This window comes from Chlamydotis macqueenii, chromosome 1 (assembly GCF_036417535.1).
Source record: "Chlamydotis macqueenii isolate bChlMac1 chromosome 1, bChlMac1.mat, whole genome shotgun sequence".
NCBI classification, from domain to species: Eukaryota; Metazoa; Chordata; class Aves; order Otidiformes; family Otididae; genus Chlamydotis; species Chlamydotis macqueenii.
In genome coordinates, this window is record NC_141556.1 from 160,337,695 (window position 1) to 160,365,658 (window position 27,964).

Consider the following 27,964-nt stretch of genomic DNA (forward strand, 5'->3'; position numbering starts at 1 on the left):
TTTACTTGATTTGGACTGTATTTGGTATATTCCTGGTTGTGTCCAGAAATAAGTTTTTTGTCCTTCCTTTGGTTGAAGGACTCTCCCTTTGCTGCCAGGGAAAGTGAATGGCTAACTTATGCATTCTTTTAACTACTTAATTATTTTCATTTCTGGCTATATGACCCGCCTCCATGAAGTGTTCACAAGAGACCTCTGGTAAAGCAGATCTTGTTAATTGGAGCTAGCTTATTATTTAATACCATCTTGCTTCAGTGGTACAACAACAGATTGGTTATTTTAGTGACTCTCATATTAACATGATAAATTACCTCCTAAGAATTTTATTTCAATTCAGAGGTCAAAAGATTCTGATGTGACAAAGATTAGTCTTACACATTTGAAGTCAGCAAACATATACATAACTTCAAAATCTCCAGCAGAACTAATTCGTTATTCATTAGTTGTGAGAAAATTCTCCAGAATGTAAAGCAAGATTATCTTTAATTTTTAGATGAAGATGCATTGTATGCTGTTACTATCTGGATTATTGCTGATTTCGATAAACCAGCTGGGAGACGACTGCTTTCTAATGCCTTGAAACACCTGGTGAGCTTCTAGCAGTTTTTATTAAAATAATTATTATGAATATGTTCTTAACAGCACTGTGCACATTCAATAATTATATTCTTAAATAAAGATGTAACTGGGTTTTTTTTGTGAGTCAGGTGCAGACTTATGAGACTGTGTTTTCATTTTGCTCTGCTCTCCTGCACCACTGGAGACGCAGGAGACAAACTATGACGCTGTGCGTTAAAAGTGTGAATTGCTTCCCAATTATGGACCTTCTCCCGTGAGGTAACCTAGTATGTTACCTGGGCCAGGGAAGTTAGGATAATGCCTGTTGGTGTGAACCATTATGCGGTGTTCTCCTGTGTTGTGTGGCATAGCTGTCACCATGAAGTGACCATTTTTCCAAGTACTGTTTGTATGTTTCTGAGACACATTAACTTTTTTTGTATTTTAATAATATGCTAGGAGGAGGTTTTGAGTTTGCTTATTTTTAAGTTCATCAGTATTAATAATAGGATTTAAATTATACAAGTAAATGTCACATGAATATAAATGACAAAAACCACTCAGTTCTGGGGAGGTTAGAAGAGTAATTAGACTGAAATTGGGAAAACATCTATACTTGTCAGGAATGAAACAAGAACCACCTTAAGGGAATTATAAAATTTGTATGTTGCAGGAAGTGTGTAATACCAGATATGTCTCAAAGAGGCTTAAAAAACCGCAAAGAGGAATAAAGTCCTTGTTACAGAAAAACACTTAATTTATCTGAAGGCTAGGTCTGTGACCCAGGCTTGACAGATAAGTTGCCTCTGTAGTTTCATTTTTTCCACCTTTCAGTGGGGAAAATACATCATAGCTCCCAACTAGACAGTGAGCACTGTCTGGGCAAGTTCTGTGTGTTAGTGAGGAGAATCCAGGGAAAACATTAGAAAAAGCCATTCATAACAAGGTTTGTTGGATCTTCAATGAAACAGCAGTTTAAGTGGTTATCTTCATTCTGATTTGTAGATTTGATTTAGATAAACCTCATGTACTGCATGGTCTAATGCTCCGGGGAGACCTGATAGCGGTCTTCCAGTACCTCAAGGGGGCCTACAAGAAAGATGGGGAAAGGTTGTTTAGTAGGGCCTGTTGCAATAGGACGAGAGGTAATGGTTTTAAAATAGAGGGGGGTAGATTTAGATTAGAAATTAGGAAAAAAATTTTTACGATGCGAGTTATAGAACACTGGAACAGGTTGCCCAGAAAGGTGGTGGAGGTCCCATCCCTGGAAACGTTCAAGGCGAGGCTGGATGAGGCTCTGAGCAACCTGATCTAGTCAGGGATGTCCCTGCTCCTTGCAGGGGGGTTGGACTAGATGACCTTTGAAGGTCTCTTCCAACCCTAACCATTCTATGATTCTATGATTCTATTTCAGAGTTTCATGACAAAAAGACAAAAACATAGTATTTTTTAAAAGCCTATTTATTTGTATGGAGATTCTCTACTCCTTTCCCGTCCCTAGGGATGGGACTAGTAGAATTTCTGATAGGTGCAGAAATGGCATAGACATCTCTCGTATGTGACTTGCCATTGGCATTTGAAGAAAAGTGTGCAAGAATCTGGGAAGGGATGTGGCTGAAGGGAACTCACTTTTATCTATTCTGGCTAATACATAGTATTGTGAAAACTAGTAGTATGTTTTTACTTAATTTGAAAAAACTGGAGATGGCTTAGCTGGAAGCGACCTCTCAAGGTCATCTAGTTTAGCTTCCCGCTCAAAGTGGGATTATTGCCATCACTGGGTCTGGTCAGCTGTAGGTTTGTCTGAAGGAGTCCTGAAAAATCTCCAAGAAGACACCTCCATCCTCTCCCTTGACAAATTGCTCTGGTGTTGCACTGCCTTCCTAGTGTAGTTTTTCGTGCCAGGCCAAAATTTGTGACCATTACCCCTTATTATTCTCTTTGCCACTACCAAGAAGAGTTTGGCCCTGTAATGTTTTTCACTCCCTCTTCATTAGTTGTTGGTTGCTACTAGGACTCTCGGTAGCCTCCTCTTTGCCAGACTGTGCAAGCCCAGCTTCTTCAGTGCCTCTGACTATCTTGGTAGCCCTTTGCTGAAGCCTCTACAGCGTCTCAACATCCTTACTGCATTAGGAGGACCAAAACCAGGCACACAGCAGTCCAAATGCAGCCTTGCAAGTACCGAGTAGAGGAGAATAAGAACTTCGCTCGATTGACTTGCTGTGTCTCCTAATATAGTATGCCACCTGTCTTCTGTCCATGCTTCACAGGAACAGTTTAAAGTACACAGTTTCAAGCTTTTCAAATAAGTGTTTTAACAAAACTTTTCTCAGGGGCTGCAGTTTAAAGCTTGCTGTTTAAATATGTTGAGTACAAGGGATTTCATTCCTTTTTTTTGTATTCGTTACTGCAATAGAGTCCATTTAGCTTTTCTTCAGTTAGTGATGCTATTTTATCCTACCTTTAGAATTATCACTCTAGTAAAATTTAAGTGGCATCACTGATTTTAGCAAGTGAAAGGTTTTCCTGTTGATTAAGATTCAAGTGATAAAAGGATACATTTTCTTGTATTCATTTCATGCTTAGTTTGATAGTTTTTGAAAAATAGAAAAACATCTACAAAACCAGTTCTGAAGTCTGTAAATGAATGCTTGTCTTTGTCCTTTGTTAAAAATACGCTTCTGCAGAATGCTCAAAGGCAATTGTTCTATTAAAAAAAAAAATCTATTTAAAATATGTATTACAGAATAGGTAAATCCTTACTAATAACCTTTTTATTCCTAGCTGAAGTTCTGAATTAGGCATTGATGTATTTTCTAAAGACAAATAGCTGCAAAAAATTAAATACTTAAGGGCATTTCTCAGAGTTACAATAGATATGAATACATTAGGTAACAGCAGATGGAACTGTAAAATTGTGTATTATTCTGTATTTTTCTTTGCAGAAAACAAGCAGTCATACACGAGTTGGGATTTTGATTAATCCTTCATCAAAAATAAAGGAAGATAACACAACCATTGCAAGAGGAATTTTAGCCGCTTTTCTAACCCAAAACAACAGCAACTTAAAAAGTTTCTTAAGTAAACTCGCTAAGGAAGAGACAGCAAAATCCCTTGCTGCTGGAACTAAAATCACTAAATTCCTCATCCCAGTGAGTGCAAACTAAATTATAGTCTACTTTATTTTTAATTTTTCATATGTTTTATTGTAAGAAGATGTTGTTGGAAGGTAAAAGTGTTTGGCCAAATGCTGTGAAATTTATAATCCTTACACAGTTTCTACTCAAGCAGATTTGGATTTTTGACAACTTCTATGTGATGAAAGACTAGACACTTTCTTTAAAGTAGAGGAAGAAAATACAAGAGTACTGAAAAACAGAGAGTACAGATACTGGATTATTGAGACTGAAATAGTTTAACTTTTTAACTGGTTTTTCTATAGCTCTCAATTAAAGTTAGTGTATGAATATTTGTAAAAAAATTAAGACTTCAGAAGTAACTTATTCTACTTTGCTGTTGTTGTTGTGAGCAGTAATAGGCACAGACAGATGCAGTTGAGGTTAACAGGCATTGTATACTTCTGGCCAACATTTTCTAGTGTGTTTCTGTGAAAATTAGTTGATTTGAAATACAGATGTTGCTGATTTCAGAGCTCACATGTAGAGTGGAGCTCAGTTATCAAATAACAGCTGCAATCTACAATTTCTTTGTTTCAGAAGGAGCTATAAATTGCAGTATTTTTAAATAGAAAGATTTGGAAGACTAAGAGAACTTTCTGGCACCATATTGGAAAGTTAATTAGCTGGTTTGGGTCATGTTCTTATTTCATTGTCTAATAAGTTTTGCAAGATGTAAAGGTAGCTAATTAAGCAGTGTATGCATGTTGCTGCTTTATTTTGTTATAGTAGTTGTATCTGAATTAATCTATTTGCTTGGTCTGTATATTTCTAATGAAGAAACACATATCAGTAGAGTTTAGTGCAGCAGGATAATTTTGACCAGTGAGGCACAGTGCCATTGTAAGCACAGCAAAGTTCCTGCATTTTTTTCCCACTTTGAACATTGATTTGTTATGTGTCTTACTGGATGATATTGGCTTTCTCAAAACATGTTTAAGGTGTTATCAAATAACCACATTAAAATTACAGTTAGGTTTTTAGAGTATTATGGATTTTTTTAATACCTTTTTTCTCAAAGTGAGAATACGGTTCAGTTGTTGAAAAATAACAGAGAATGTTATTTTTCATGCAGCTGTGTGCTGGATTGTAGAAAAAGTGTTTAACCTCAGGCTCAGCTTTCCTCTCATGGTTATTCACAGTTACCCAAGGGTAAAATGTGCACACTAAGTACCAATGTACTTACATTGAAGCTGAGGTTGTTGTTGTTTTATTTTGAATTCTGGTTACCCCATAACTTGAAAAGAGTATTTGATTACCTCACCTGTTAGAAAACTTATTTTTGCTGAATCTTTCCACCATCTTATGGTTTACCTTCGCGTTAGGGAATGGATGATGATACTTTTGAGAAGAAGTACAACACTTTAGGATTGGATTTAATTAAAACCCACCAGATGTTCTGCCAGGAGGTTCTGAAGCTGCTTCCTGGGCAAATGGCTGTTATGAGCAATGGCAGGGTAAGAAAGAAATTAAGTAATTTTTCAGTCTTTTTGTAGGTATTTTTTACTTCCTGGAACTTCAGTTTCAAGCTAAAGGAATGTATTATATTGATTTCCCACTTATTCAGCCTGTTGTTAAAGAATGGTATGAATGGGGTTTTTTTGTTTGTTTTATTCCTAATTTGTTTAGCTCCATTCTATTGACACTACTGTGTAAGTATATCATTCCCACAGCTATTTAAGAGTTAATCTGACAAAATTCTCTAAATAAGGTAGTATTTGGTGTATTATTAATGATATTAAAGAATAAATTTTGATCCTGAAGTTACCTATATTTTACATACTTGTGATAGGAGAAACTACTGCATATATAATAAAAAATAAATTACATTGACTAGGGTAGTATTTCAGGCTCTAAAACTCCCAAATTGTTTATAAATGTTAAGTTTTTCTTAATGTTCAAATAAAAGTATAGTTTTGTTGTTTCAATTTCTTGTATGTATATTCTGAAACCAATAGCCTTAATTACAGTGGCTAGAGATGAACTGTAACTAAAAAATACAACATTTGATTCATTATTTAGTACCTGTTAATGACAGTCAATACTTTACATTACAAATACAATTTATAAAAACTGCTCTTTGAGTTAACTCTTTTATATTTTCTATTTATTGCTCTACCATTAGAAGGAAATAGACATACTATATTGGTATCTCGTTACTGGAGACTCACTTTAGATTGTGTTCTTAGTTACTGTTGTGCAGTAACAACATAATTAAATGGCTTCTGAGATACAACTGAAATACCACTAATGAACGCACAGAAAGCATTTCTGTTGATGAAGCACAATGGAACTGTGTTGGCTTTTCTTTGTGTCAATCACTCCTCCCATAACTAAATATGCAATACTATTTTATAAACAGTTGTTACTGTTTTCCATGCATTAAAAAGCTCAAATAATGTAATATTTTAAGTTTTGGGTAATTATGTTTCTTAAAAATAGTTGAATAATTTGATACTATATATTCATCTATTTGAAGCATGTTTTCACTTTAAAAGGTTACTTCTAAAAAAGACCTGAGATATCCTTCATTTCTAGCCGTGCTATTTCAGCACTGAGTTTTTGTTTTTACAAGCAATTTTTTTTTTCTAATTATGACTTCTACAAAAGTAGCATTGTATTTCATAATCACACTATGATTTTCTCTATCTCATGCATCATTAATACTAAGAAAAAATTCAGAAGTGGAATTTTGTTAGGTAACTTCTCCTTTCTAGGTAGCAGTTGAATTTTGGGAGAGACATTCAGCACCAAACTTATATCATGACATTCTATCCTGGGAGCTGTGTGGGTTGTTGAGGTTGACTTGGATCAGTTTAACCTGGTAGACTATGAGTAGGACATCCAAACAACACCCTCAAAACTATTTTCTGGGACTTTAAGGCACCTTCTTTGCCTTCAGACACCGAAAAAGCATACTAGTTCCATTTCTTGTCTCTGGATGTCCTGCATCTTATCCTTTGCTCTTTTCTTCCTTTCTATCCATTCTGCTTCATCTGAGAAGCCTTGAGAAGTTAAGTTTGTTTTCACAGAATTAAACAACTAAAGAGTTGGTAGGCAGATGGTAATTGGAATTTCAGTTTAAAATCATTTACCTAACAGAGCTTTTTCGTAAACTTAGATTTATTGTTTCTAAACAGTGTACTCCTTTACTTAGGTACATATAATGAAAAATATCATGGATATTTCCATTGCAGCTACTCTGTGACTGATAATTAACTATTATTGCATAATTGTGAAAATTTAATCCTGCATAGTTGCCTTACAGTTTAGTACTAAATAGTTAATAACAGTGATGTATATAGGGCTGAGGGTTGCATATTGAATATTGTGCATTCATTTAAAATATTAGTGTATTTTTGCTTACAGAAGAAACATTATTGGAACATTCTATGGTTACTAATATTTTTTTCTCTAAGGTACTGGGTCCTTTAGATGAAAATCAATTCTATGCAGAAGACTTTAATTTGTTGGAAAAAGTAACATACAGTACCTCAGCGGAGAAGATTAAAGCTATTGTCAAAGAGATGGGAAACAGTAGTAAAAGGTAAAATACTTTTGCATTTTGAGGCTTTATGACGTAGAATTGTAGAATAGTTTGAGTTAGAAGGGACCTTTAAACATCGCCTAGTCCAGCCCCCTTGCAAGGAGCAGGGACATCTCCAACCCTGCAACCATCAGGTTGCTCAGAGCCTCATCCAATCTGGCCTTGAATGTTTCCAGGGATGGTGCATCCACCACTTCTCTGGGCAACCTGTTCCCTTATTTCACCACCCTCATTCTACATAGACAGGTTTAACTGTGTCTCATTTCCTTTTTAGCATTTCCCTGACAGACGACTTATACTTACCTGCTTAGTATACTTACATTACCCTTGCCTTATTTTCTAGAAGAAATGGCACATCTTCTAAATTTTGTATCACCTTTATGCTTGGCTAATTATGTTATTTAACATAGTTTTCTCCTGATATATAAACTGTATATGTTTGGTTTCAGCTGCGTGAGTCATTTACCCTGCTGCTGACAACCTTGTTGTTACAGCACAGAGCAGGAAAGAAGGCACCCTAGTGTAATCCAAGAGACATGCACCTTTTTATAATTGGTCATGTGTGTGATGAGGCTAAGGCATAAGAGATTGTTGCATGTCCAGAGAATCATATCCTCATAACATGTGTGTAGCTCTGCTGAGTTACTCCAGATATTTTCTACTTTCACTGTACTTACAACCAAGAGACAAGTACAGCTAACTGTAAATAATTCCTACTACCCTTTGTTTACTTAAGAGTAAACAAGCTTATTATTAAGAATAATAACAAGCTTTATAAAATCTAGTGCATCTTAAAACCACAGTAATACCAGAGTATTGATATTTGAAATAAGAAAGTGCATTGTCTTTGTGAATCTCTAGAAGAGGAGCCTGTGGAGGCATGGGCAGATGCGGTGCTCTGACACCCTGCTAGACAACATTCACACATCTGTTAATTGAAGAAGTGTAAAGTTGAGTTCTAGCCTGCTTTTAATCTAAGGATCCAGTTTGAGTACAAAGAAGAGAGCAAAATGACATTATTTTTACATATCTATTGACTTCCTGTGTCTGAGTATCTTTTCCGATATGTGGAAGGACTAGCACAACTGAAAGAATAACTACCAAAAAAAACAAAATCAAGAAGAGATAGAACTATCAAGGAGAAAAGTAGTGAGAGTAATGAGAGGCAAAACATATTTAATCAAATATTAAGACTTAGTGACACTGAAATAGAACTACTAAGGTTTCTAAGGAAATTCCAGTAAGAAATGCTAAAAGAAATTAAAAGATATGGCCAAGTACACTTGAAACTTGTTCATTTATGTCTGTTCCCAGATCACAAAGGGAAAAAATTGAGAAAAAAAAAAAAAAGGTAATAAAGAGCTATAAATGTCAGCACATTGTACCATGCAAACTGTGAGGCTGAACAGTAATTCTACTAATTTTGCATCACTTAAGAAGCGTACAGCTCACAAGCTCTAAGGCAGTAGTGGTTCTTGGGCATTATCATGCTAAAGGTTTCACTCAATGCTACAAATCTCAAGGAGATAATCATTTTAAAGAGTCCAGGTTTGGGATGTGGGCTTTTAAAATATTCCTTATGCAGACAGACATACGTTAAAATATGAATGTCTTACTCCTTTTCTAACGAAAAACAAATTATATGTGCCTTATTTAATGTAGTGGAAGTGATTTGATTATGAAAATAGATGCTCTACTGTCATCTTTGCCTAAAACAGAGATGAGACAAGATGCTGAATTACTCAAAGAACAGCACAGGTAAGTTCTGTCTGTCATGATAATGCACTTAAAGTTTTTTTTTTTTTTTAAATTATGTCACTGCCAGTGCTTCTCAAATCTGATGATTCTAGATCTCAGTGAAGGAAACTGTAGACCAGTGACAGAAAAGCCATTTTTAAACTTTTGCTGTGTGTTTTCCTTTTATTTTATTAATTTTGTTATGGGGCATGTATTTAATCAATAAGCAATGTGGAACTATGTAGATTAATGCTAAATTTTTAATTGCTGTTCACATTTAGCTTTCCTAGTGATATAATGGGGAACAATAATGATTATTGCTTTAAATGAGGGAAACGTCTTCATGAGCAGTAAAATCTAAAGTGCCTCTGATATTACAAGTTTGTGCCTAAAATGTTTGTTATTTCCACAAATTCAGTTTAGTTTTCATTACTTTTTTTTTTTAACAGCGTAGTAAAAGTCAATCCCCAACAGAATGAACCATTCTATGATGTTATTGCTATTGTGGATCCATTGACAAGAGAAGCGCAGAAGATGGCTCATTTATTGATTGTAAGATGGTGATAATTTCTTTTAATTTACATATTTGTAGTTGAATTTTTACTGAACTTTTTCTAATTTCCATGTACAGTGTAGTAAAGGGGTAAACAAAATTTAGGTATTTTAAAATATATATATTTGGTTATTTAATTTCATATTAAAAAGTTGGAGATGATCTCATCCATCATTGTAAGTACCTTATTTGCAATTAAAATTCAGATGCCCCATGAACCAGTCCTTTTAGAAGTGAGGCCCTAAATGCTCTTTATAGTCAATAGAAAGAAAGGAGTAGATTGTCTGCATAATATAGAGGGAAAGGATCTCCCATCTCAAAATCTTAAGAGGCATATGCTTCTTTCCATTAAACCAAATCACCTTAGTTTTCCAAGGTACCTAAATGAGGTGGTCTAAATCTGACCTGTAATATCATAAGAAGATTGGACTATAAACCTTTCAGCTCTTGGAAGGGTATTTCTCAGTTGATTAATGCTACCAAGTATATCTAGAAGTCTTCCATTGTGTGTAGCTATTGATCATATAAAGAGAAACTGTCCTAAAAACATAGCTCCTAAAATGATTTTCTTTTTTTCTCTAGCTGCAGAATATCACTCTACCTCAGGTTCCTTTATAGTCTCCCATAAAAATGTAAATTTTGTCTTCTCTTTATGGTCTGTTACAATTCTGAAGCCTGTAACTTGATTTTTGCTGCATCCTGGTTTATCTTTTTCTCTGCAGTAATTATGAAAGTTTCATAAATTCTTACCTTGCTTTTTCCCCTCCCATTTTCCTGCCCTTGTATGCCTTTTGTATCAAATGTTGAAGCATCCACTCACTCTTCATACATAATAGTGAATCAAAGTAAAACACTTCAAAAGTTCAATAAAATTCTGATATTTCAAGACTCTGAAATACTAACTTTTCTCTAGAACTAGATCTTTCATTTCACCATTCTCAGTTAAAATGAAAGCTTTATAGTACCAAATGAAAATATTTTCATTTTGGAATTATCTGGAAACTCTTTCCATTCAGCCAGAAGTTCACATTATGGTAAGTTGCATCAAGGAACTTGTAGCTCAGATCTCAGAAGCCTCCGTTCCTCCTAGCGCAACAGGCTCCCTAATGAACAATACTTTCCTTAACGCGTGCCTAGGCAGATGACTCCCATGGCGTACCAAGCTGTTCAGCCGTTGCAGATCCTACTTGATTTATAGGAGCTATAGTCTTATTCAAGAAGCTAAGCCTTAGGAGAGAACAATGAAATGCTGCTGAAACTAAACAAATCAGGAATATTTAAATATAGATGAAACTTATTTTTAAATTAAAAATGAAATAACTTGAAATTAAAAAAAAAAAAAAAGATGTATCTCTCTGATTATCTGGAAAGCCACCACCTCCTGGTATAGAGACAAAACATGCATACATGTATCGCACACCCCAAACTCAAAGTTCCTAAATGGATACCCTTCTGATTCTTTTGCTATATGTAGATGACTCAAGTACTGCAAACTTTAAGCAATGGGATACATTTATATTTAAAGGATTTTTTTCTTAATAACATAAATGGATTAGTGCCCAGTGTATTGGGATAGTAGCGCTGAATATGCGCTGAATATGTCCGTCCACGTTATGTTTTGGTTTTTTTTTCCCCACCCTGGTGAAACCATGCTATTATGTTACTTTGTGTCACTTAATTCAGTTAAGTGACACAAGTAATTACAATTAAGTAATTTCAAATAAATCTTTTGGTAATTTAAAAAAAAAATAAAAGCAAAAAGTTACTCATATTAAATGGAATTGAAATTGAGCTGTAGGTAAACTGCAATCTAAACTTTACTGCTTATTCTGAGAAAGTGGCAATTTTAAGGACAGAGGCAAGGTATGAGTCAGAGCGTGAATGAGAACATAGCCAAGACTTTTATCTATTTTTAAAATATGTACTGGATTGTGTCATAACAACTGCTGTGTAGCTTCTCCAGAGGGAGGCAGGTAGAACTTTCCATATTTTCCCTTTTTCAGAAAGTTTTGTCATAGACTTCAGCATCAAACATTTCCAGACAAGACAACAGTTACTGTCTACAGTAGATCTTTAAATACTAGTCATAACTTCGCCAGGGTTGGACCAAATCAGTTCTCAGCAGAATACATGGAACAGCTAACTAATCCTAAAGTTGTAAAGGGGATCTCTAAGGTGATGTGAAAAAAAAAGTAGAAATTCCTCCTTCTAAAAGTGACAACAAAGTTGAAGAGATTTTTTTTTTTTTTAATTTTTTTTTCCCCGCATGATTCACCAAAACCACCTGAAAAAATATTACACATGGTGCCATTGAACAAACTGTGTGTCCACTAACCTAACTGCTTTACTCCAGCAGTATGTAACTGTTAGGATCATCTCTTTTTTTTTTTTTTTTTTTTTTTTTTTTTATCTTGTTGCAGTAACTGTCAAAGAACTCAAAAATACAGAGAGAAAAATCAAACCTTTTCTTTTTTCCTGTCAATTAGCTTTTGCCTTTTTTCCTTTGTTCATTCTGTCTTCAGGGAGAAACTCTTGTTCCATCTCTGAAGGAGCCCCTTTTGATAATGGAGTCTCATTTCCTATATAACAACGGTCATAGAACTTCTTTTTATCAATTAGCATTTGAAGTAGAAATATATATATTTTTTTTAAATCTAATCCTAATTTAAATATTATCAAATGGTTGAGTACAGATCACAGCTCCTACTGAGCTTTTCCAGTGGCTAATTTTCATAGTTCAGCACTAATTAACCTACCAGATAAACTCAGACTTGGAATTGCAGATTTTTGTTTAGCTCAATGCTGTAAGCATTCATCTTCTCATCATTTGGCCAGTTCTGTTGAAGATTCTATTATAAGAGTTCGTTTTCAGTGTAGATGCTCATATTATGGTGATGTTCACAAGCAATTCCAAGTGACTGGTTGAATAATCGTGATTATTCATTAGCTGGAGTTAATGCTTTCAGTGCTGCTGGGTTCTCATTTCCTGCTTCTTCATGTGTTCTCACCCTTATGCCCTTCCCTAGTCTTTATTTTTTGCTCAGTAGTTTTCAGCAGTGGTATTCAGGTGACACAAAGGATGAGAATGAGAAACTAGGAGCAGAACAGATCCCTAGGACTGGGTAAAGTTGTAGCACTGCAGTAAAGAATGTATGTAGCTATGGGTTGAACTGAGGAAAGAAAAAAATTGTTATAATGAAAGAGAGATTTAAGGATGTCTTGCTTTGTTCCCAATTTACTTGCTGTTACAGTAATTTTAGATTTTAGCCTTTAATTTAGCCTTAGTATCTTATTTGCTTTTCTAATAATATCCATAAAGGTAGACACAGCTGCTTTATGCTTTCAAATAAGCAGTTTGGATCAGAAACTATAGAAATGAAGATAACTTGGTAAAGGTTTTTAAGAGTGCTTTGGAGAAATTAATAACTTCATTAACTTTAAACAAAACAGGTTGCTCACAAAAATGTGAAAAAAAAAATACTGTCCTAATATTGTGGTTCCTATATAACAGCATCCAGAAAATTAGTATTTTAGAAATGAACATATGAAGAAATTGAGAAAGAGGTAGAAATATTTTAACTTGCTGGAATGTTTCAAAGTTGATTGAATAGTGTTGTGGTTTTGTTTAGTGGAGGGGGGCCTAAGGTGGTAGCTTCTGTAGGAAACTGCTAGAAGTCGCTCCCCTTTGTTCAGTGGACTCGGCCGGGCCTAGGGCGGACCTGCTGCTGGCCAAGGCCGAGCCAATTGGTAGCAGAATGTTCCATGATAATGCCTCTTCGATAACGTATTTAAGAAGGGGAAAACAGGAAAAAAGAAAGAGAGAAGAGAAGATGTGAAGAAGCTGAGCGGGGGCAGACGTGCAGAGGGGGAGGCACAGGCCTCGTGGGCCTTGCAGGCCTCACCCTCTGGCCTCTTGCCAGGTGGCTGACTGGGCCCGACTTGGCCCGACCCGGCTGCAAGAAGTGGAGAGGAGATGAGATGGATGATGTGAAGAGATTCTGAGAGGCGTCTGCCAGCCTGTTGTGAGGAACTTTTCTTGTGAGAGAAACAGCTGCAGATGCCAAGGTCAGTGAAGAAGGAGGGGAAGGAGTAATGCAGCTCCTGGCCAAGATTCCCCTGCAGCCTGTGGTGATGACCATGGTGGAGCAGGTTGTCCCTCTGCATCCTATGGAGGTCCACAGAGGAGCAGAGATCCACCTGGAGCTTGTGGAGGACCCCACACCGGGGGCAGGCGGATGCCCGTGAAGCGCCCGCTGGGGCAGCCGTTCTGGAGGGACTGCACCCTGTGGAAGAGGTGACCCACGCCAGAGCAGTTTCACAAAGGACTGTGGCATGTGGGTGGGACCCTACAACGGAGCAGGGGAGGAATGCGAGGAGTTCTTCCCCCAACGATGAAGCAGCGGCGTAAAGCAACACGTGATGAACTGACCGCAACCCCCATTCCCTCTTCCCCCTGTGCCGCTCGGGGGGGCGGGGGAAGGTAGTAGAGATAATGTTAAGCTTGGGTGGGGGGAGGTTATCTTGTTCTCTGTCTCATTATCCTGCTAGTTTTAGTAATAAATGAATAGTTTTCCCCAAGTCGAGTCTGTTTTGCCTGTAACGGTGACTTTAAGGATCTCTCCCTGTCCTTATCTCAAACCTCGAGCCGTTTTTCTTATATTATCTCTCCCTATTCTCTCGGATGGTGGGGGGAGTGAGAGAGAGACTGCGTAGTCTGGTCCCGATCGGGGCTGAACCACAACAAATAGTTTAACACATCATTAATCTATTGCTGGCATTTAAAATTATTAGGTAATTAATTATTAAAATAATTATTTTCCATTGTTAAATTATTAAAATAATAATAATCTGAGTTGTACTATATTCAACAATTTGCTGTATACAACTATTTTAATAAAAGTTAAAGTAATTATTTTAAGATTGGTTATTGTACAAAAGGCATGTGTTGTACTTACAGACTTTCAAGTACTTTAAAACCTTCTAGAAAACACGATATAAGAAAGGTAATAATATCATTTACTCAAGTATTGGATAATGGGGATAGCTGCTCTTTAAAAAACTGCATCACTAGGGGAAAACATTAACATTTTGACTATCAAGAATATCATGTGCTAAATCATGCAGTTTTAGAAAAGGTCAAGTCTTTATTTGGAATATCTGACAACATCCCTTAATATACAGATATATTTAGAACTTTAAAATGTTTGAGATTTCTACTGAAGCTTGAGAAATGATAGGATGTCACAAGGATAACTGGCTTATTTTCAAAGTTCAGTGATTACAAAGAACCACTTTTTAAAGAGATTTTTTTTTTTTTCTGTAGGTACTCAAAGACATTATCAATGTGAAACTCAGGTTGTTTTTGAACTGCAAATCTAAACTGTCAGAAGTGCCACTGAAGAGGTAAGTAGTTTATAGCTTTTCTTACAAGTATGTGATCTTGCTTGGTTTGGAAAAACAACCTTAACAGTGTAGACTCCCATTAAAAAAAAAAAACAGTAGTTTGTGTCTTTGCTGCTGCTGGTGTCAGGAGCTGTTCCGAAGGACTGTCTTCTTCCAGCAGTCCTTCTGCTTAGTTTAGTGATACAGATTCTGAGAATTCAAGGCAGTTCACAGTCAAGATGTTTAGGTGCACCTCTTGAGTATTCACCTTCTCAGCCATTTAGAATGTTAATGGGAACTATACACTTTCACAGCAAAAAAAATCACCTAAAGCGAGTAGATCTATATTCATCTACCAGCCCGCTTGAGATGATGTAGGTATTGTCTGATGGTATTCCAAAAGAACAGGCAGCTAGTGTGCGTCCAAAAATCATTACTTTGGTAAAGATTCACTCTATTTTAAAGTATTTTAGAAGAACTTAATGTTTGGAATTTTATACTTCAGTAAATGGTTTGGACTTTTTTTTTAACACTTCTTTTTCAACAGCTTCTATCGTTTTGTTCTGGAACCAGAATTAACTTATGGGATCAACAAGCACCTTCCTTCTGAACCTGTGGCAAAATTCCTAGAATTGCCAGAATCACCCCTTTTGACTCTAAACATGATTACTCCTGAAAGCTGGTTGGTTGAAGCAGTAAACAGTTCCTGTGATCTCGATAACATTCATTTACAGGATGTGAGTAATAGTTTATAAACATTATAGAACTTGTGTTGGACCTTCTGCCTCAAGAGGGAAGTGGGAATGTTGTGAAATTTTTTTTTGTCTGTTTTCCAGGAATATTTTCTGGGGTAATTGATTATTTAGTCAGCATTTTACAATTTTTATTTTAATCATATTTTTTTCATAGTCTCTCTTACTTTAAAAAAAAAAGTCTTAAAGCAATGAAACAGAAAAAAAAACAGATTAGAGTACAAGTAAAAGTAATTTCTCTGCTATGTTGAGCTTTATAATGTTTACAGAAATACTATTTTTTTGAGATAAAAATAAAACAATTAAGAGATTCTGTGTGTTACCTTTCTATTTCTCTTTTTTTAATATTTATTTTTGGTAATAATAAGATTAACCTAGGTAAATCTTCAAATAAACCTGAATATATGTCTGTTTATTAATATAGATTAAAATATATTTGGTCTTTTTTTTTTTATTTCACAATGTTTAGTTATGTTTTTAGTCCCTCAGCTTCAAAGTAACTAGATTTGTTTCAGTCACTAAACTTATGCAAAATATTGGTGTTTGATCGACCAGAGCTGTGTATTTGGAAGGTGTATTGTGAAAAATAGCGATTGAGATTTACCTTACCAAAGCTAAAATGCCTCAGCTTCCTCAACAGTTGATGGAGAGAAAGTCCCTGCAGACAGTGATTCATCCTCTTTAACTTGGATACCTATTTTTAAATTGAGTGAAGTTCCTTCTGGAAGGGCCTTTCTCTTTTTCTGACAGTTGAATTTAGTTGAGGTGATTCCCACACACATTTGTCATTGTAATATGTTACTTTTCCCACATAATTTATTGATGAAATATTCCTTCCACAGATAAAAGGGACGGTTACAGCAGAATATGAGCTAGAATATATATTGCTTGAAGGACATTGCTTTGATGTGACAACTGGACAACCTCCTCGAGGGTTACAGTTCACTCTGGGCACAAAGAATAATCCTGTCATGGTTGATACTATTGTGATGGCCAACCTGGTAAATATTAAGTAAAGAAATAGGCATTACAATTGCATGCTCTTCATGAGAATTCTTCAAGCTCTTGTTCTTTAAATCCATTTCTCTGTGTTGCAAGCTTAGTAATGCTAAAAGTTACAGGAGCATCCTGGAGTTGAGACTATCTACAAAAGGTGTATCTCTAATTTTCTGAGCTTTCCCTCACTTCTGATCCAGTATAGGTTTGGATATAGCCTTATTTTAGACTCTTATCTGAAGTACTTAAACTAGGATCCTAATTGCCTTAAGTAGATTGTAGGAGGTAGTTATATTCAGATGGAGATTCCACTGACAAATGTAAGCTATGAATCACATTCTGATTAAAATAACCATTTTTGTTGCACAATGATCCAGGCAAAAGACGACTTCTATTTTAGCTGCTTCAGTTAAGTGCTTAAAGCCTCTGTGGGAAAAATTTACACCTGAGAGTTCCTCTAGTCATCCAAAGTAATTATTTTTCATTTTGGCAATCTGTAGAGCAGAGGAGCAGAAGATCTTGACTTCTGAAGTCAAAGATTTATCTTCTGTTGGCTAAGGTAATTTGATGGGGAAGGATTTTGATGAATAATATCTGTTACCTATCTGCTGTTCTTTGTAAATACTATATCACAAGGAATAAAATGCTTAATAAACTGTGAACTCTTGATTTTAACACAAATACTGAACACAGTCTCAACAGCAGATGATGTTCAACATGTTGAAACTTTTAATGATTCTTCACATTCCAAAGCTTGCTTCATATGAATTTCACACAGTGATAGCTGTATGCAATGTTCCTAAATTGGGAAGGAGCTGTGTTGACTTGGAAAGTGGTTCCAGGCAAAAATTTTACGTTTCAAAGAAGCTTTTCAGTTTAGGGTCAGTTTAATCATTTGTTTCTTTACTGCTCACGTACTTGCTGTTCTAGGTGGAGATTTTATATACAACTGAAATTCAGCTAGAAACAAATGGATCACTAAAATGTCATTAATATGGACATACAGGAAAAGTGATAGTTTGTTACATCAGTGCCATATTATTTTCAGGGTTAGTATGAGAGTAGGTAATGATTACCAACCTTGGCTGTGGTACCAAATGTTGGATAATTGATTTTTGTGTATGTACATGGTTGATTCTAAGATACTGACAGAACAAGTGCCTGTCTTTCCTTTTTTTTTCATAGGGGTATTTTCAGCTAAAAGCAAATCCAGGTGCTTGGACACTGAGATTGCGTAAAGGAAGATCTGAAGACATTTATCGGGTTTATTCGTAAGTATTAATCTATCTTTTGGAAACGTACTTAAAAATTAATCTGAAAATGCAATCTGTTTTGAAAAGATTTGACAATATTGAAGGAAAAATGAGCAAAAGTGACAAGAAAAATAGAACAAGAAGAAATTATGATTTAAAGTTTATAAGAGAGACCTTATCTCCTGATAGTGTAAGTTGTTTGATCATTCCATGTATTCTGGAAGGTGTTTCGATGTGTTAACGCGTAGTAAGCCAAGCCTAAGCTGCTCAGCTAGGCTTGATGCTAGCAAAGTCTCTTACTATATAGCTACACAGCTACCAGGCACTTACACTATCAGTTCATAGAATTGTAGAATCTTAAGATTGGGAGAGACCTCCAAGATCATCAAGTCCAACTGTCAGCCCAACACACATGGTTAGCATTATCGTGCAACTACTTGCACCAGATCCTGTAGAAATGCAACTCCTGGTTTTGTTAATTAATATTTTGGCATTCCCAGCATACTTAACATGTAGTTCCAAAAATATGTCCACTAGAGCATTGCTAGCTCTCCAGCAGCGTCTTGATCAGCTGGAGGGAGTGCCATGAATTTCCCTCTCATATTTTTTTTCCAACCCTGAGAGTGCCTCTGAATACAGTGTTATTGATGGATGGCATCTTTTTTTAACAGGAGCATTATATTAATTTCAGTTCTAGGCTTTTTTTATTCAATCACTTCTGTGTGTTTCTTAGTCATCTGAGAATCACTGTGGTTACACCTTCACCTTAGAATATATAAGCACCCTTCAATTCTGTACCCTACCTGCATGTTGACTGCGCCACGTTACCTTCTCTTGGAAGAAACTCCTGTACATGGAAAAAAGTCGTGTTGAGTCACGTTGTACTTCAGTAACAGACATTTAGTTGCCACCTGCATGGCTTAAAGATCTGTAATTTCCATGGTTGTTCTTCATTGTTTTTCATGTGAGGAACATATTCTAGCTATCATTCCAACTATTCTTTGGAAGAATCATCTTTTTCTCATGTTTTATGTAACAGTATAGATCTGTAGTATATGAGGGCTGTTTCTTGAAGGGATTGGATCCAAAACTTCTAGAGGAATAGTAGTGTTTTATTTTATTTCAACTTCAGTTCTCTCTTCTTTCCCCCCGACTCCTTCCCTCCCCTCCCGTTCCCCATAATTCTGTTGGCTGAAACAGGTCTGATTCTTATAAAATATTAATTACTACTCGGAGTTCAGGAACACATAGTTCCATATGATGTTTAGTCATCAGCTGCTATAAAAAAAAATTTAAAAATTGATGAAAATCTTTAGTGTTTTGAATATTTAGTTAATGCATTGATTTCAGTGTTACAGGAAGAAATGTTAACGGGATATTAGGTTCATTCTATTTGTTTGCAATTTTCAATTTATTTTTTTCCAGAAAGCACTCACAGGCTGTTCAAGAAGCAGGAAAACATAGTCTTTATCCTAAAAAGTTCACTGAATCTCCACCAGCTGTAGCTATATAATTTGTGTAATTTAACATTCAATTCTTAAGAGATATAAAATCATTTATTGAAGATATCATGGTTAAAAGGTCTCCCCAGAGCCTTCTCTTCTCCAGGCTGAACAGCCCCAACTCTCTCAGCCTGTCCTCATAGGAGAGGTGGTCTGATCATCCTCATGGCCCTCCTCTGGACCCACTCCAACAGGTCCACGTCCTTCTTATGTTGGGTGCTCCAGAACTGGACGCAGTACTGCAGGTGGGGCCTCACAAGAGCAGAGTAGAGGGGCAGAATCACCTCCCTTGACCTGCTGGCCACGCTTCTCTTGATGCAGCCCAGGATGTGGTTGGCCTTCTGGCCTGTGAGTGCACATTGCCAGCTCAAGTTGAGCTTCTTGTCCACCAGCACACCCACGTCCTTCTCCTCAGGGCTGCTCACAATTTATTCTCTGCCCAGCCTGTATTTGTGCTTGGGATTGCCCTGACCCGTGTGCAGGACCTTGCACTTGGCCTTGTCGAACTTCACGAGGTTCACACAGGCCCACCTCTCCATCCTGTTAAGGACCCTCTGGATGACATCCCTTCCCTCCAGCGTGTCAACTGCACCACACAGCTTGGTGTTGTCAGTGAACTTGCTGAGGGTGCACTCTATCCCACTGTGCATATTGCTGACAAAGATGTTAAACAGGGCTGATCCAAATACCTGCTCGTCCTTTTTTCCCTTTTTACAAATGGAGGTTATGTTTCCCCTTTTCCCGTCGACAGGAACTTCAATAAACTGCCACGACTTCTCAAATATGGTAGACAGCAGCTTGGCAACTTTATCCGCCAATTCCCTCGGGACCTGCAGATGCATCTCATCAGGTCCCATAGACTTGGGCACTTTCAGGCTCCTTAAATGGTCCCAAACCTGTTCTTCTGCTACAATGGGCAGTTCATTCTGCCAGTCCCTGCTTTTACCTTCTGTGACTCGGGCGATGTGGCTAGAGCCCTCGCTGGTGAAGACTGAGGCAAAAGAAGTCATTGAGTGCCTCAGCCTTCTCCATGTCCCAGATAACGAGGTCTCCCATTTCTTTCTGGAGACTGCCCACATTCACCCTCTATCTTCCTTTTATCCCCAACATACCTGAAGAAGCTTTTCTTCTTGTCCTTGAAGTCCCTGGCCAGATTTAATTCTGTCAGGGCTTTAGCCTTCCTAACCTGGTCCCTGGCCACTCGGAAAATCTTTCTGTACTCCTCCCAGGCTCTCATCTATCCTTGCTTCCACCCTCTGTAGGCTTCTTTTTTGTTGTTCACTTGGTCCAGGGTCATCCATGCAGGCCTCCTAGCATTTTTGCCCACTTCAATATATGGACTGTTGAGGTATAAAAGCTACAGAATTTGAGAACTGTGGTATTATACTGTCTCACAGAGTGACAAACTTGTTACTCAGCAGACTGCAGTACAGTTTTGAGACGCTTGAATGGCTTTAAACTGATGTTCAGTAGGGCAGATGTTTATGTGGTGCCTTGCACAGCCATGTCTCCAGGGGTACAGTCACCAAAGACAGCCAGTTGAAAGCAGTCTTCACTGTCTCAGCACTGTGATGAAGCTTTCCCTAGACTTCTTAAAGCAGATTTGTTTTAAAAGTGCATTTAATGCCATCACACAGCAATTTTGAAGATGTTTTCCATATCTGAAAAATAAAACTTCATTTAATATTTGAATGTAATCTATACCTGTATAATACACAGTAACTTCTTCAGCTCTAGGTTGCTCCATTTTTTCTTTGGTTGATAAAGTTTCCTGTGAAAATCCAAATAAAAAATGGGATTGTCCACTACCACTGTGGACAATGCCTAGTGATGAATAAAACTCAGAAAGTTTCTGACGTCAAGATAATTAGGTGCAAGTGAAGAAATTTTATTTCTATAAATATCAGCAATCCTAAACCTTATACTCTAATTAAACCCAAGTAATAATGCATGTTTTAATGAGCCAGTACATTTGCATGCATTTTTTTTTCTCCTCACAGCCATGAAGGAACAGATTCTGTAGCTGACCGGACAGATGTTGTCGTGGTATTAAACAACTTCAGAAGCAAAATTATCAAAGTCCAAGTATGTAAAGATATACCTTTTTTGTCTGCAGTATTTCCTTTTATGAAATATGATTAATGCTTACATGTCTTAGGCTGTATTTAATTGGAAGATGTAGACTGAAATATATAATTTAGATTTTGTATAATTAAGAGAAGGGTGTGCAACTTAATGTAGTTAATTTGATCCAATCAGGTTATACTATTTGCATGGGAGATTGTTAAATAGCTGTTAAAATAATCCATCAGTGTGCGTAACATAAGATAGGATTTATCTCATCTAGCTTAAGGTGTCTAGGAATGTTGTTTAGGTCCCTTAAACTCCCTCTCTGAGTAGTAGAATGAGAGAGACAGTCGAAAGGACTGCTCATCCCAGCTTGCATATGTGTTTAAACCAAGGGGATGACCAGCTCTTGAGACATCCAGTTCTCTCCTGTGGCTGGGGGAGGATTTTACATGGAGTCCAAATACCAGAAAGGAAATTAAAATTATGTATGTTGAATTCTGCCCTAAGCGACCAAATCTGTGTAAATGAACTTACGTTACTTTCATTCTTAAAGATGTATCAAAAAGAGATAATGAAACCTAAGTTATGTTAAAGAGAAAGTACCTCACAGTATTATGTTTTCCGTTATTTTGTAGCTATAATTTTCTGTAGGTGTCCTTGGTACATTGTATCCTAATTTTAGACATTGAGAAGGAGAGAGAAGGATGTAAACATAAGTACAAAAGGAATTTTAAAAACCACATATATGAATCTCTTCCCCAGTCCTGTAACTGAAAGTTTTCAGAACCTGGAGAAAGTATGTAACGCTCTGGAGGGTGATGAGCCTGACTTTAAACCACAGTGAAATGGTAAAAAGGTGCCATTTGAGTCAAAATAGGAAAATTATTCTATGTGAAAGGTGGTATGTATTAAGCTTATAACTAGAATATGGAAGCTCTATCATTCAGTTGAACTGTAGAATCACTTCAGCGATACCTGGGATGTGGCTTCAGAAGCATTAGCTGAAAAGACACATCATTTAGTGTGAACAGAAATCTGTAAGTGTTAGCTTGATGGTATAAACATGTGAAAATAATATGGTTAGAGTTGAAAATATTCAAGCATTTAGTGTTTTAGAAGCTATTTGGATTTCAAGAACAATTAGGTTTCTTTTAATCAAGGAAATTAAGGTCAGCAAACAAAAATAATTTGGAGCCTTTATTAAGCATCTGGGTAAGACAGCAGATGTTGGTTAAGTTGGATGGGAGAGCTTATGTTTCAGCAACAAATTTGTCGCTTTCTCTTTGTGAAGGACGTAGGAGAATCAAAGTTTCACTTCAGGTGAGTTCTGTGCTTGGTGCGACACCCTGCTACCCTTCTTCTGCCGGCTAATGGCTGGATCACAAACTCCCGAGGGAAGAAAATGAGATACGATTCCCCACGCTTTTAGTTACTGTTTGCATAAAGGAGTACAGAGAGCTTGAACGTGCTCCTTGATTTATTAGTCACCATTTAATTTTTCATAATTGATTACTTTTCTTCTTATTACATTAAGCTCTGTACATAGTTTAAAAGTAGGAAATTACATTTTTACTGTTCACTTTAATGCAGTTCAGTAAGTATTTTACTGAAATAGAACTTGGTAAGATGTTGGTCCAGCTCTAGCCTGTAAGTACACTTGTTAGATATCACAACTGAAGGAGCAGTTATTATCAACTAACTTTCCAAACTACACTAATACATTTATTTTAATCACTAGGTACAGAAAAAGCCTGATAAAATGAATGAAGAGCTCCTCACTGATGGAACAACAGGAAAAAAAGGAAATCAGAAATCAGTTACAAGGTAATGCATCATTTGCTTATGCTTTAACTGTGCCAGGACATATTTATTATTTCTCACAGCAAGGAAGTGTTTCTTACTTGATAGTGATAGAAGTATGTAAAAAAGCTCCCCAAGGGATTTATAATATAAATAAAATGGGAGAAGAGACAAGCTATAATGTCTTACACACCTCATTATTTCCTTTTTAATCCCTCCTTTGCATTTCTAGTTCCTGTTCATGTTCTCCATTGGCACTATTTTTATTGCATTGCGGCAGGGAATCAATCTCAATGTGAAAAACTTGGCCAGTAGTGTGGTACTCGGGTATATCAAACCGAACCTCAAAAAGCAGACTGTGATGCTACTTGTCTGCTGCTAGTCATAACTTATGAAAGCTCAAGAAGGGGTTTTGTATTTGTCAATAAAATACCTTTTGCTTTAAAGTTTGAGTTTATAAATAATTGTAATAGATTTCTCAAGCTATATATTTGGAGCTAATAATATTGTACTATTTCTAGTTCGCTGTATACCATTGTAAAATTTTGTTTTCAGTTGCTGATAATGTTGCTCATAATTATGTTGTCTGAATGGTGTGTGGTTCAAGCTGATTTTTTAAAAAAATTTGAATTTAGTTTTTATTAATAAGGTACAGATTTCTATGAAATCGTTACATCTTTTTTGAGAATGAGATAAGGGCAAAAAAGAGTGTTTAATCTTTTCTTAGAAATTAATTTTAGAGGTTTTTTTAACAGACTAGTATATCTGTGCTGTGGATCAGAAAATGGGGTGTTGTATCAATTTCCAAGACATGTTAATTGCCCTTTTGAGAGCGTTTCAGTTGACCTTTGACCAATGTATTTTAGAAATGGTGGCCTGGATGCTCTACAAGCATTCTTTCCTTGTAGCACTTCAGAGACCTTTTTCAGAAGAAACCTCTCAAAAATATTATGTTCTCAAGTGTGAAAATTCAGGTGCTGGCAAAAGTATTTACTGAATTCTCAGTGACTTGATTTCTTAATGTCAAAGAAGAATGAGCTTGGGTCTTTAATCCGGAATGCTGGTAACACAGTAAATTCATTCACTCTTTCAAGGTGATAATTCCTCTTCTGGATCTTCAAGGCTGTTGTCGGGGAGACTTAATTTGCAATACACTGTTTCCATACTGGACTCCATCCACTTTGTAGGAAACACTCATGTTTGCTCTCAGGAAGTCTGATTTCCAGCACAGATTTTGTTTCTGTAGTATGCTACCAAGTGCTAAGCTGTCGTGGCTCTGTAATTGCAAAGGCAAAGAACTGAAGGTAATGCCTTCTGAAATAACCAATTCAGGGCTAGTGACTTGACTGTGTAAACAACTTCATCCAAGTAATCATAGCTCTCTTTGCCTTGAAAGAAAAAAAGAAATTGCAGTAGCTTTGTCCATAAGTACCTTTAAGCATTCAAGATTTACCGTGAAGTCTGGTTCCTCCATTGTTCAGGAGAACATCTTTGGACATTCAGCTAGTAAGAAAGGGATAATGTCTGTATGAGGGATTTAAAGAGAATGGTTTTTTCATCGCTATTTTCACCATACCCTAAAGACTTTCTGGCCCCAAATGACTGCTGCGACACTCAAAAAAAAAATTTTATTCTGTTTTCAGTAGCCTTGGCAATGGTTGTCAGTCACAAGAACTGTTAAAGAAGAAAAGGCATAGCAGTTCTAGTTTATCTAATAAACAGTTGACCCCCACTAATCCTCAGCACACACATTTCTTGGTAAATCCAGGACCAGCCTCCGTTTTCAGCTTTACCATCTCTCCTGACAAGGCCTCTTGTATCTCAAGTACCTGGACATTTTATTGAGTGTCTGTTGCTGATTTTGTGTTTATCATCATTTATCCACAGATGATTTTACTGTTACAATATTGACTAGATTCAGAAAGCTTTCCAGACTACTATACTACAGCTCCCAAAAATTTCTTTCTGAAGCCAGAGGTTAGGGAAGTAGACCCACATTTCTGCACAAAGATGGCCTCTTTTGCAGAATGACATTAGTTGAAATAATTTTTCATCATCTTCAGGCTTCCCACATCTAATTGGCTGCATCAAAGGATGTATGTGCAGTGGTCAAAATCTTAGCTCCCTCTAAGAAGTTTAGAAGGCCAGAGATCTCACCATCTTCAAAGTCTAGCCTTTTTTGGGTTGGTTCAACAATGTGCATCAGACTCAGAGCTTGGCTGCACTTGCCCCTCACCTGATAAAAGATTTTCTCTTCCTATTGATTCAAAGTCGTCGCTCAGGGGTCCTGCTCAGGCTTTGAGGCCTGCTGTTTGTCAGCTTCTTGCTATCTTGGAACTTCCCAAATATCCTTCCTCTTTGATATCCCAGAATGAAAAGCAGGTCCTGCCAGCCCACTGTTCGTTATAGTAATCCACGTGTGCTCTGACATGGGACATGCGTGCATACCACACCACCGAAGTAGTTTCATAAAAGAACTGCCCTTCTCCAATTGACTGTTTTTTCCCATGTGACCTTACAGGTCAACCCAGCCATCTTCAGAGCAACTTGTGTAATTTGGAAGATCTCTGCCTTATGTAAAGCTTTGCATAATCAGTATTTTCAAGATCCTTGCATCAAAACCTGATTTTCATTTTTCACATCTGTCTTCGTAGTCATGGTTCGTAGTGATGGTTGCATTATAAAGAGCTTGGCAGTCTTTCAGTCCTGCTGAAAGTAAAAGAAATGGGACAAAAAGGAAAAAAAAAGAAGATGGACTGCTTGGGACTCTGAACTGCAGTCTATTTAGCCTGTGAGAAGACAGTGCTAACTGGGGAGTTGTCTTCTTTGGAGATGCCACAGCATGCAGTCAATACCTCTCCACTGAGGTCCCTTTCTTTTGCATTTGCTATAGTCCTGATCGGATACAACTGTGCTGCCTCTTTTTACCATTGCTGAGTGAAAAGAACGTGAGTTTCTCAAAAGATTATTCACACCACTTACACACATTGCAGCCTTCTGAGATTTCAACTTTGTATTACTGGAGTGATGTGTATTATTTTAAATATGTTAGAGATCTGTCTCTAAGTCTTGTCTCATTTGTTCTTAAAGATTATGAGGGATACTTATTTTCATACTTTTCAAAGTATATTTTTAAAAGGGATCTACCCAGAAGAAGAACTAATAGGAGTGACTCACACAATTTAAGTGTAAGAGGAATGACTCACCTCAAAAATTGAGGTGAATCTCCAACAGTATCAGGCCATGCTGTAACCACTTGGGCTAAGGCAGTCTTTGCAGTTCCGAGATCTGGGAAGCAGTGCTCCGAGGGAGACTGCAGCCACCATCCCCTAGCTGTGTGTGCTGCAAGGCATACATGAAAAAAACAACCCTGGTAGACTTTGGCATTCAAAGCAAGCAAAGAATGCTGTGCAGCAGAAACAGAAAACCTCTGGACAATGTACCTCAACAATATAGGGCAGCTATAGGGAGAGTAATTGGATTAATTTAAGTATGAATTCAGCAAGTATTGTGAAAAATACTCAGGAAATGCCATCACCACAGACCACTGAATTTTACGAGTATTCTGGAAAGGCTACAACTCTTCAGCCTTGTCATTCGCTGTTGGTAAAGTACTGGGCTAAATATGTGGTTTTGTCTGGTGTGGCCTTCTTTATATTATGTTCAGTCTGTATTTTAGAGTATATATTCACCTCAACCACCTGTGTGGCTATGCTGACCTCCCTCACCTCAAGAATATGCATTGGTGTTTCCGATGTAGAATGTACGTGAATGAAGCTTGAAAAATAACTGTTGCTGATTTTAAAAATAACCAGTTCTCAAGATATTTTGGCTCTGTATTTCTGATTTTTGCTTTGATAAAACGTGAAGTTGTTGCCAAGTTTGGGTTCTGTTTGATTGAAAATATTGTGCCATCGTTTGTCCTGAGTGACTGGGTATGAGGTGTTGCTCCCAAAAGATAGTGGTATCATAGGCATGTGCAGTGGGAGTAGAATGTAAGTATATTCAGTTACTGTAGGATCAGTATTTCTTTTGTGTATTTTCTTACTTTTGATTCTTTATGAACTGAATGATAATGGAGTAGTATTTTATATCTACTGAATGTTTACTTTATGTAATAATTTGGGGTGCTTTTTCTTAGATTTTCAGAAGAAATTCCAACAGAAGAGAAGGAAAAGAAAAGTGATATTCTTAACATTTTTTCAGTTGCTTCAGGCCATTTATATGAACGTTTTTTAAGGTAAGGAAAAATAAAAGGGAAACAAGAATTTCATAGCGATACTTTAAACGTTCATCCTAAAACTAAGCAGCTTACAGAAACTTTTTTTAACAAGATGTAAAGTGTAAATTGTCAAAACATAGAAAAGTTGTATACAGTGAGGATTAACTTCATCTTTATTTGAGAACAAAGTGATTGAATGTGTAGGTGTTCAAAAAGACCGTTATTCTTTGAAGAAGAATGTTCTCCATGTCTTTCATGAGTGCGTGTGCAAAGTGTGAATGTTAAAGATAAAGTTTAGCCTCTCTTTATAAAGATATAACAGAAGTTACTTCATTGGAGTTGTATCTACTTATGTTTAGTCCAATCTGTGGATACCACTACATGCACATATGGCCTTACTTCTCTCAGTGTTCATT

The 27,964-nt window shown here is 36.7% G+C and overlaps 1 protein-coding gene across 1 annotated transcript in view; it reads left to right on the top strand.

Annotated features, from left to right (window-relative positions):
• UGGT2 (UDP-glucose glycoprotein glucosyltransferase 2) overlaps window positions 1–27,964 on the top strand; it is an 83,539-nt gene that overhangs the window by 46,020 nt on the left and 9,555 nt on the right. The window contains exons 20-32 of the mRNA XM_086741388.1: window positions 494–588; window positions 3,504–3,710; window positions 5,060–5,191; window positions 7,154–7,281; window positions 8,944–9,039; window positions 9,468–9,570; window positions 14,895–14,974; window positions 15,501–15,690; window positions 16,548–16,706; window positions 17,887–17,972; window positions 21,457–21,541; window positions 23,265–23,350; window positions 27,468–27,566. Of these exons, the coding sequence (XP_086597514.1) occupies window positions 494–588; window positions 3,504–3,710; window positions 5,060–5,191; window positions 7,154–7,281; window positions 8,944–9,039; window positions 9,468–9,570; window positions 14,895–14,974; window positions 15,501–15,690; window positions 16,548–16,706; window positions 17,887–17,972; window positions 21,457–21,541; window positions 23,265–23,350; window positions 27,468–27,566 (1,546 nt within the window). The remainder of the gene's footprint in view (window positions 1–493; window positions 589–3,503; window positions 3,711–5,059; window positions 5,192–7,153; window positions 7,282–8,943; window positions 9,040–9,467; window positions 9,571–14,894; window positions 14,975–15,500; window positions 15,691–16,547; window positions 16,707–17,886; window positions 17,973–21,456; window positions 21,542–23,264; window positions 23,351–27,467; window positions 27,567–27,964) is intronic.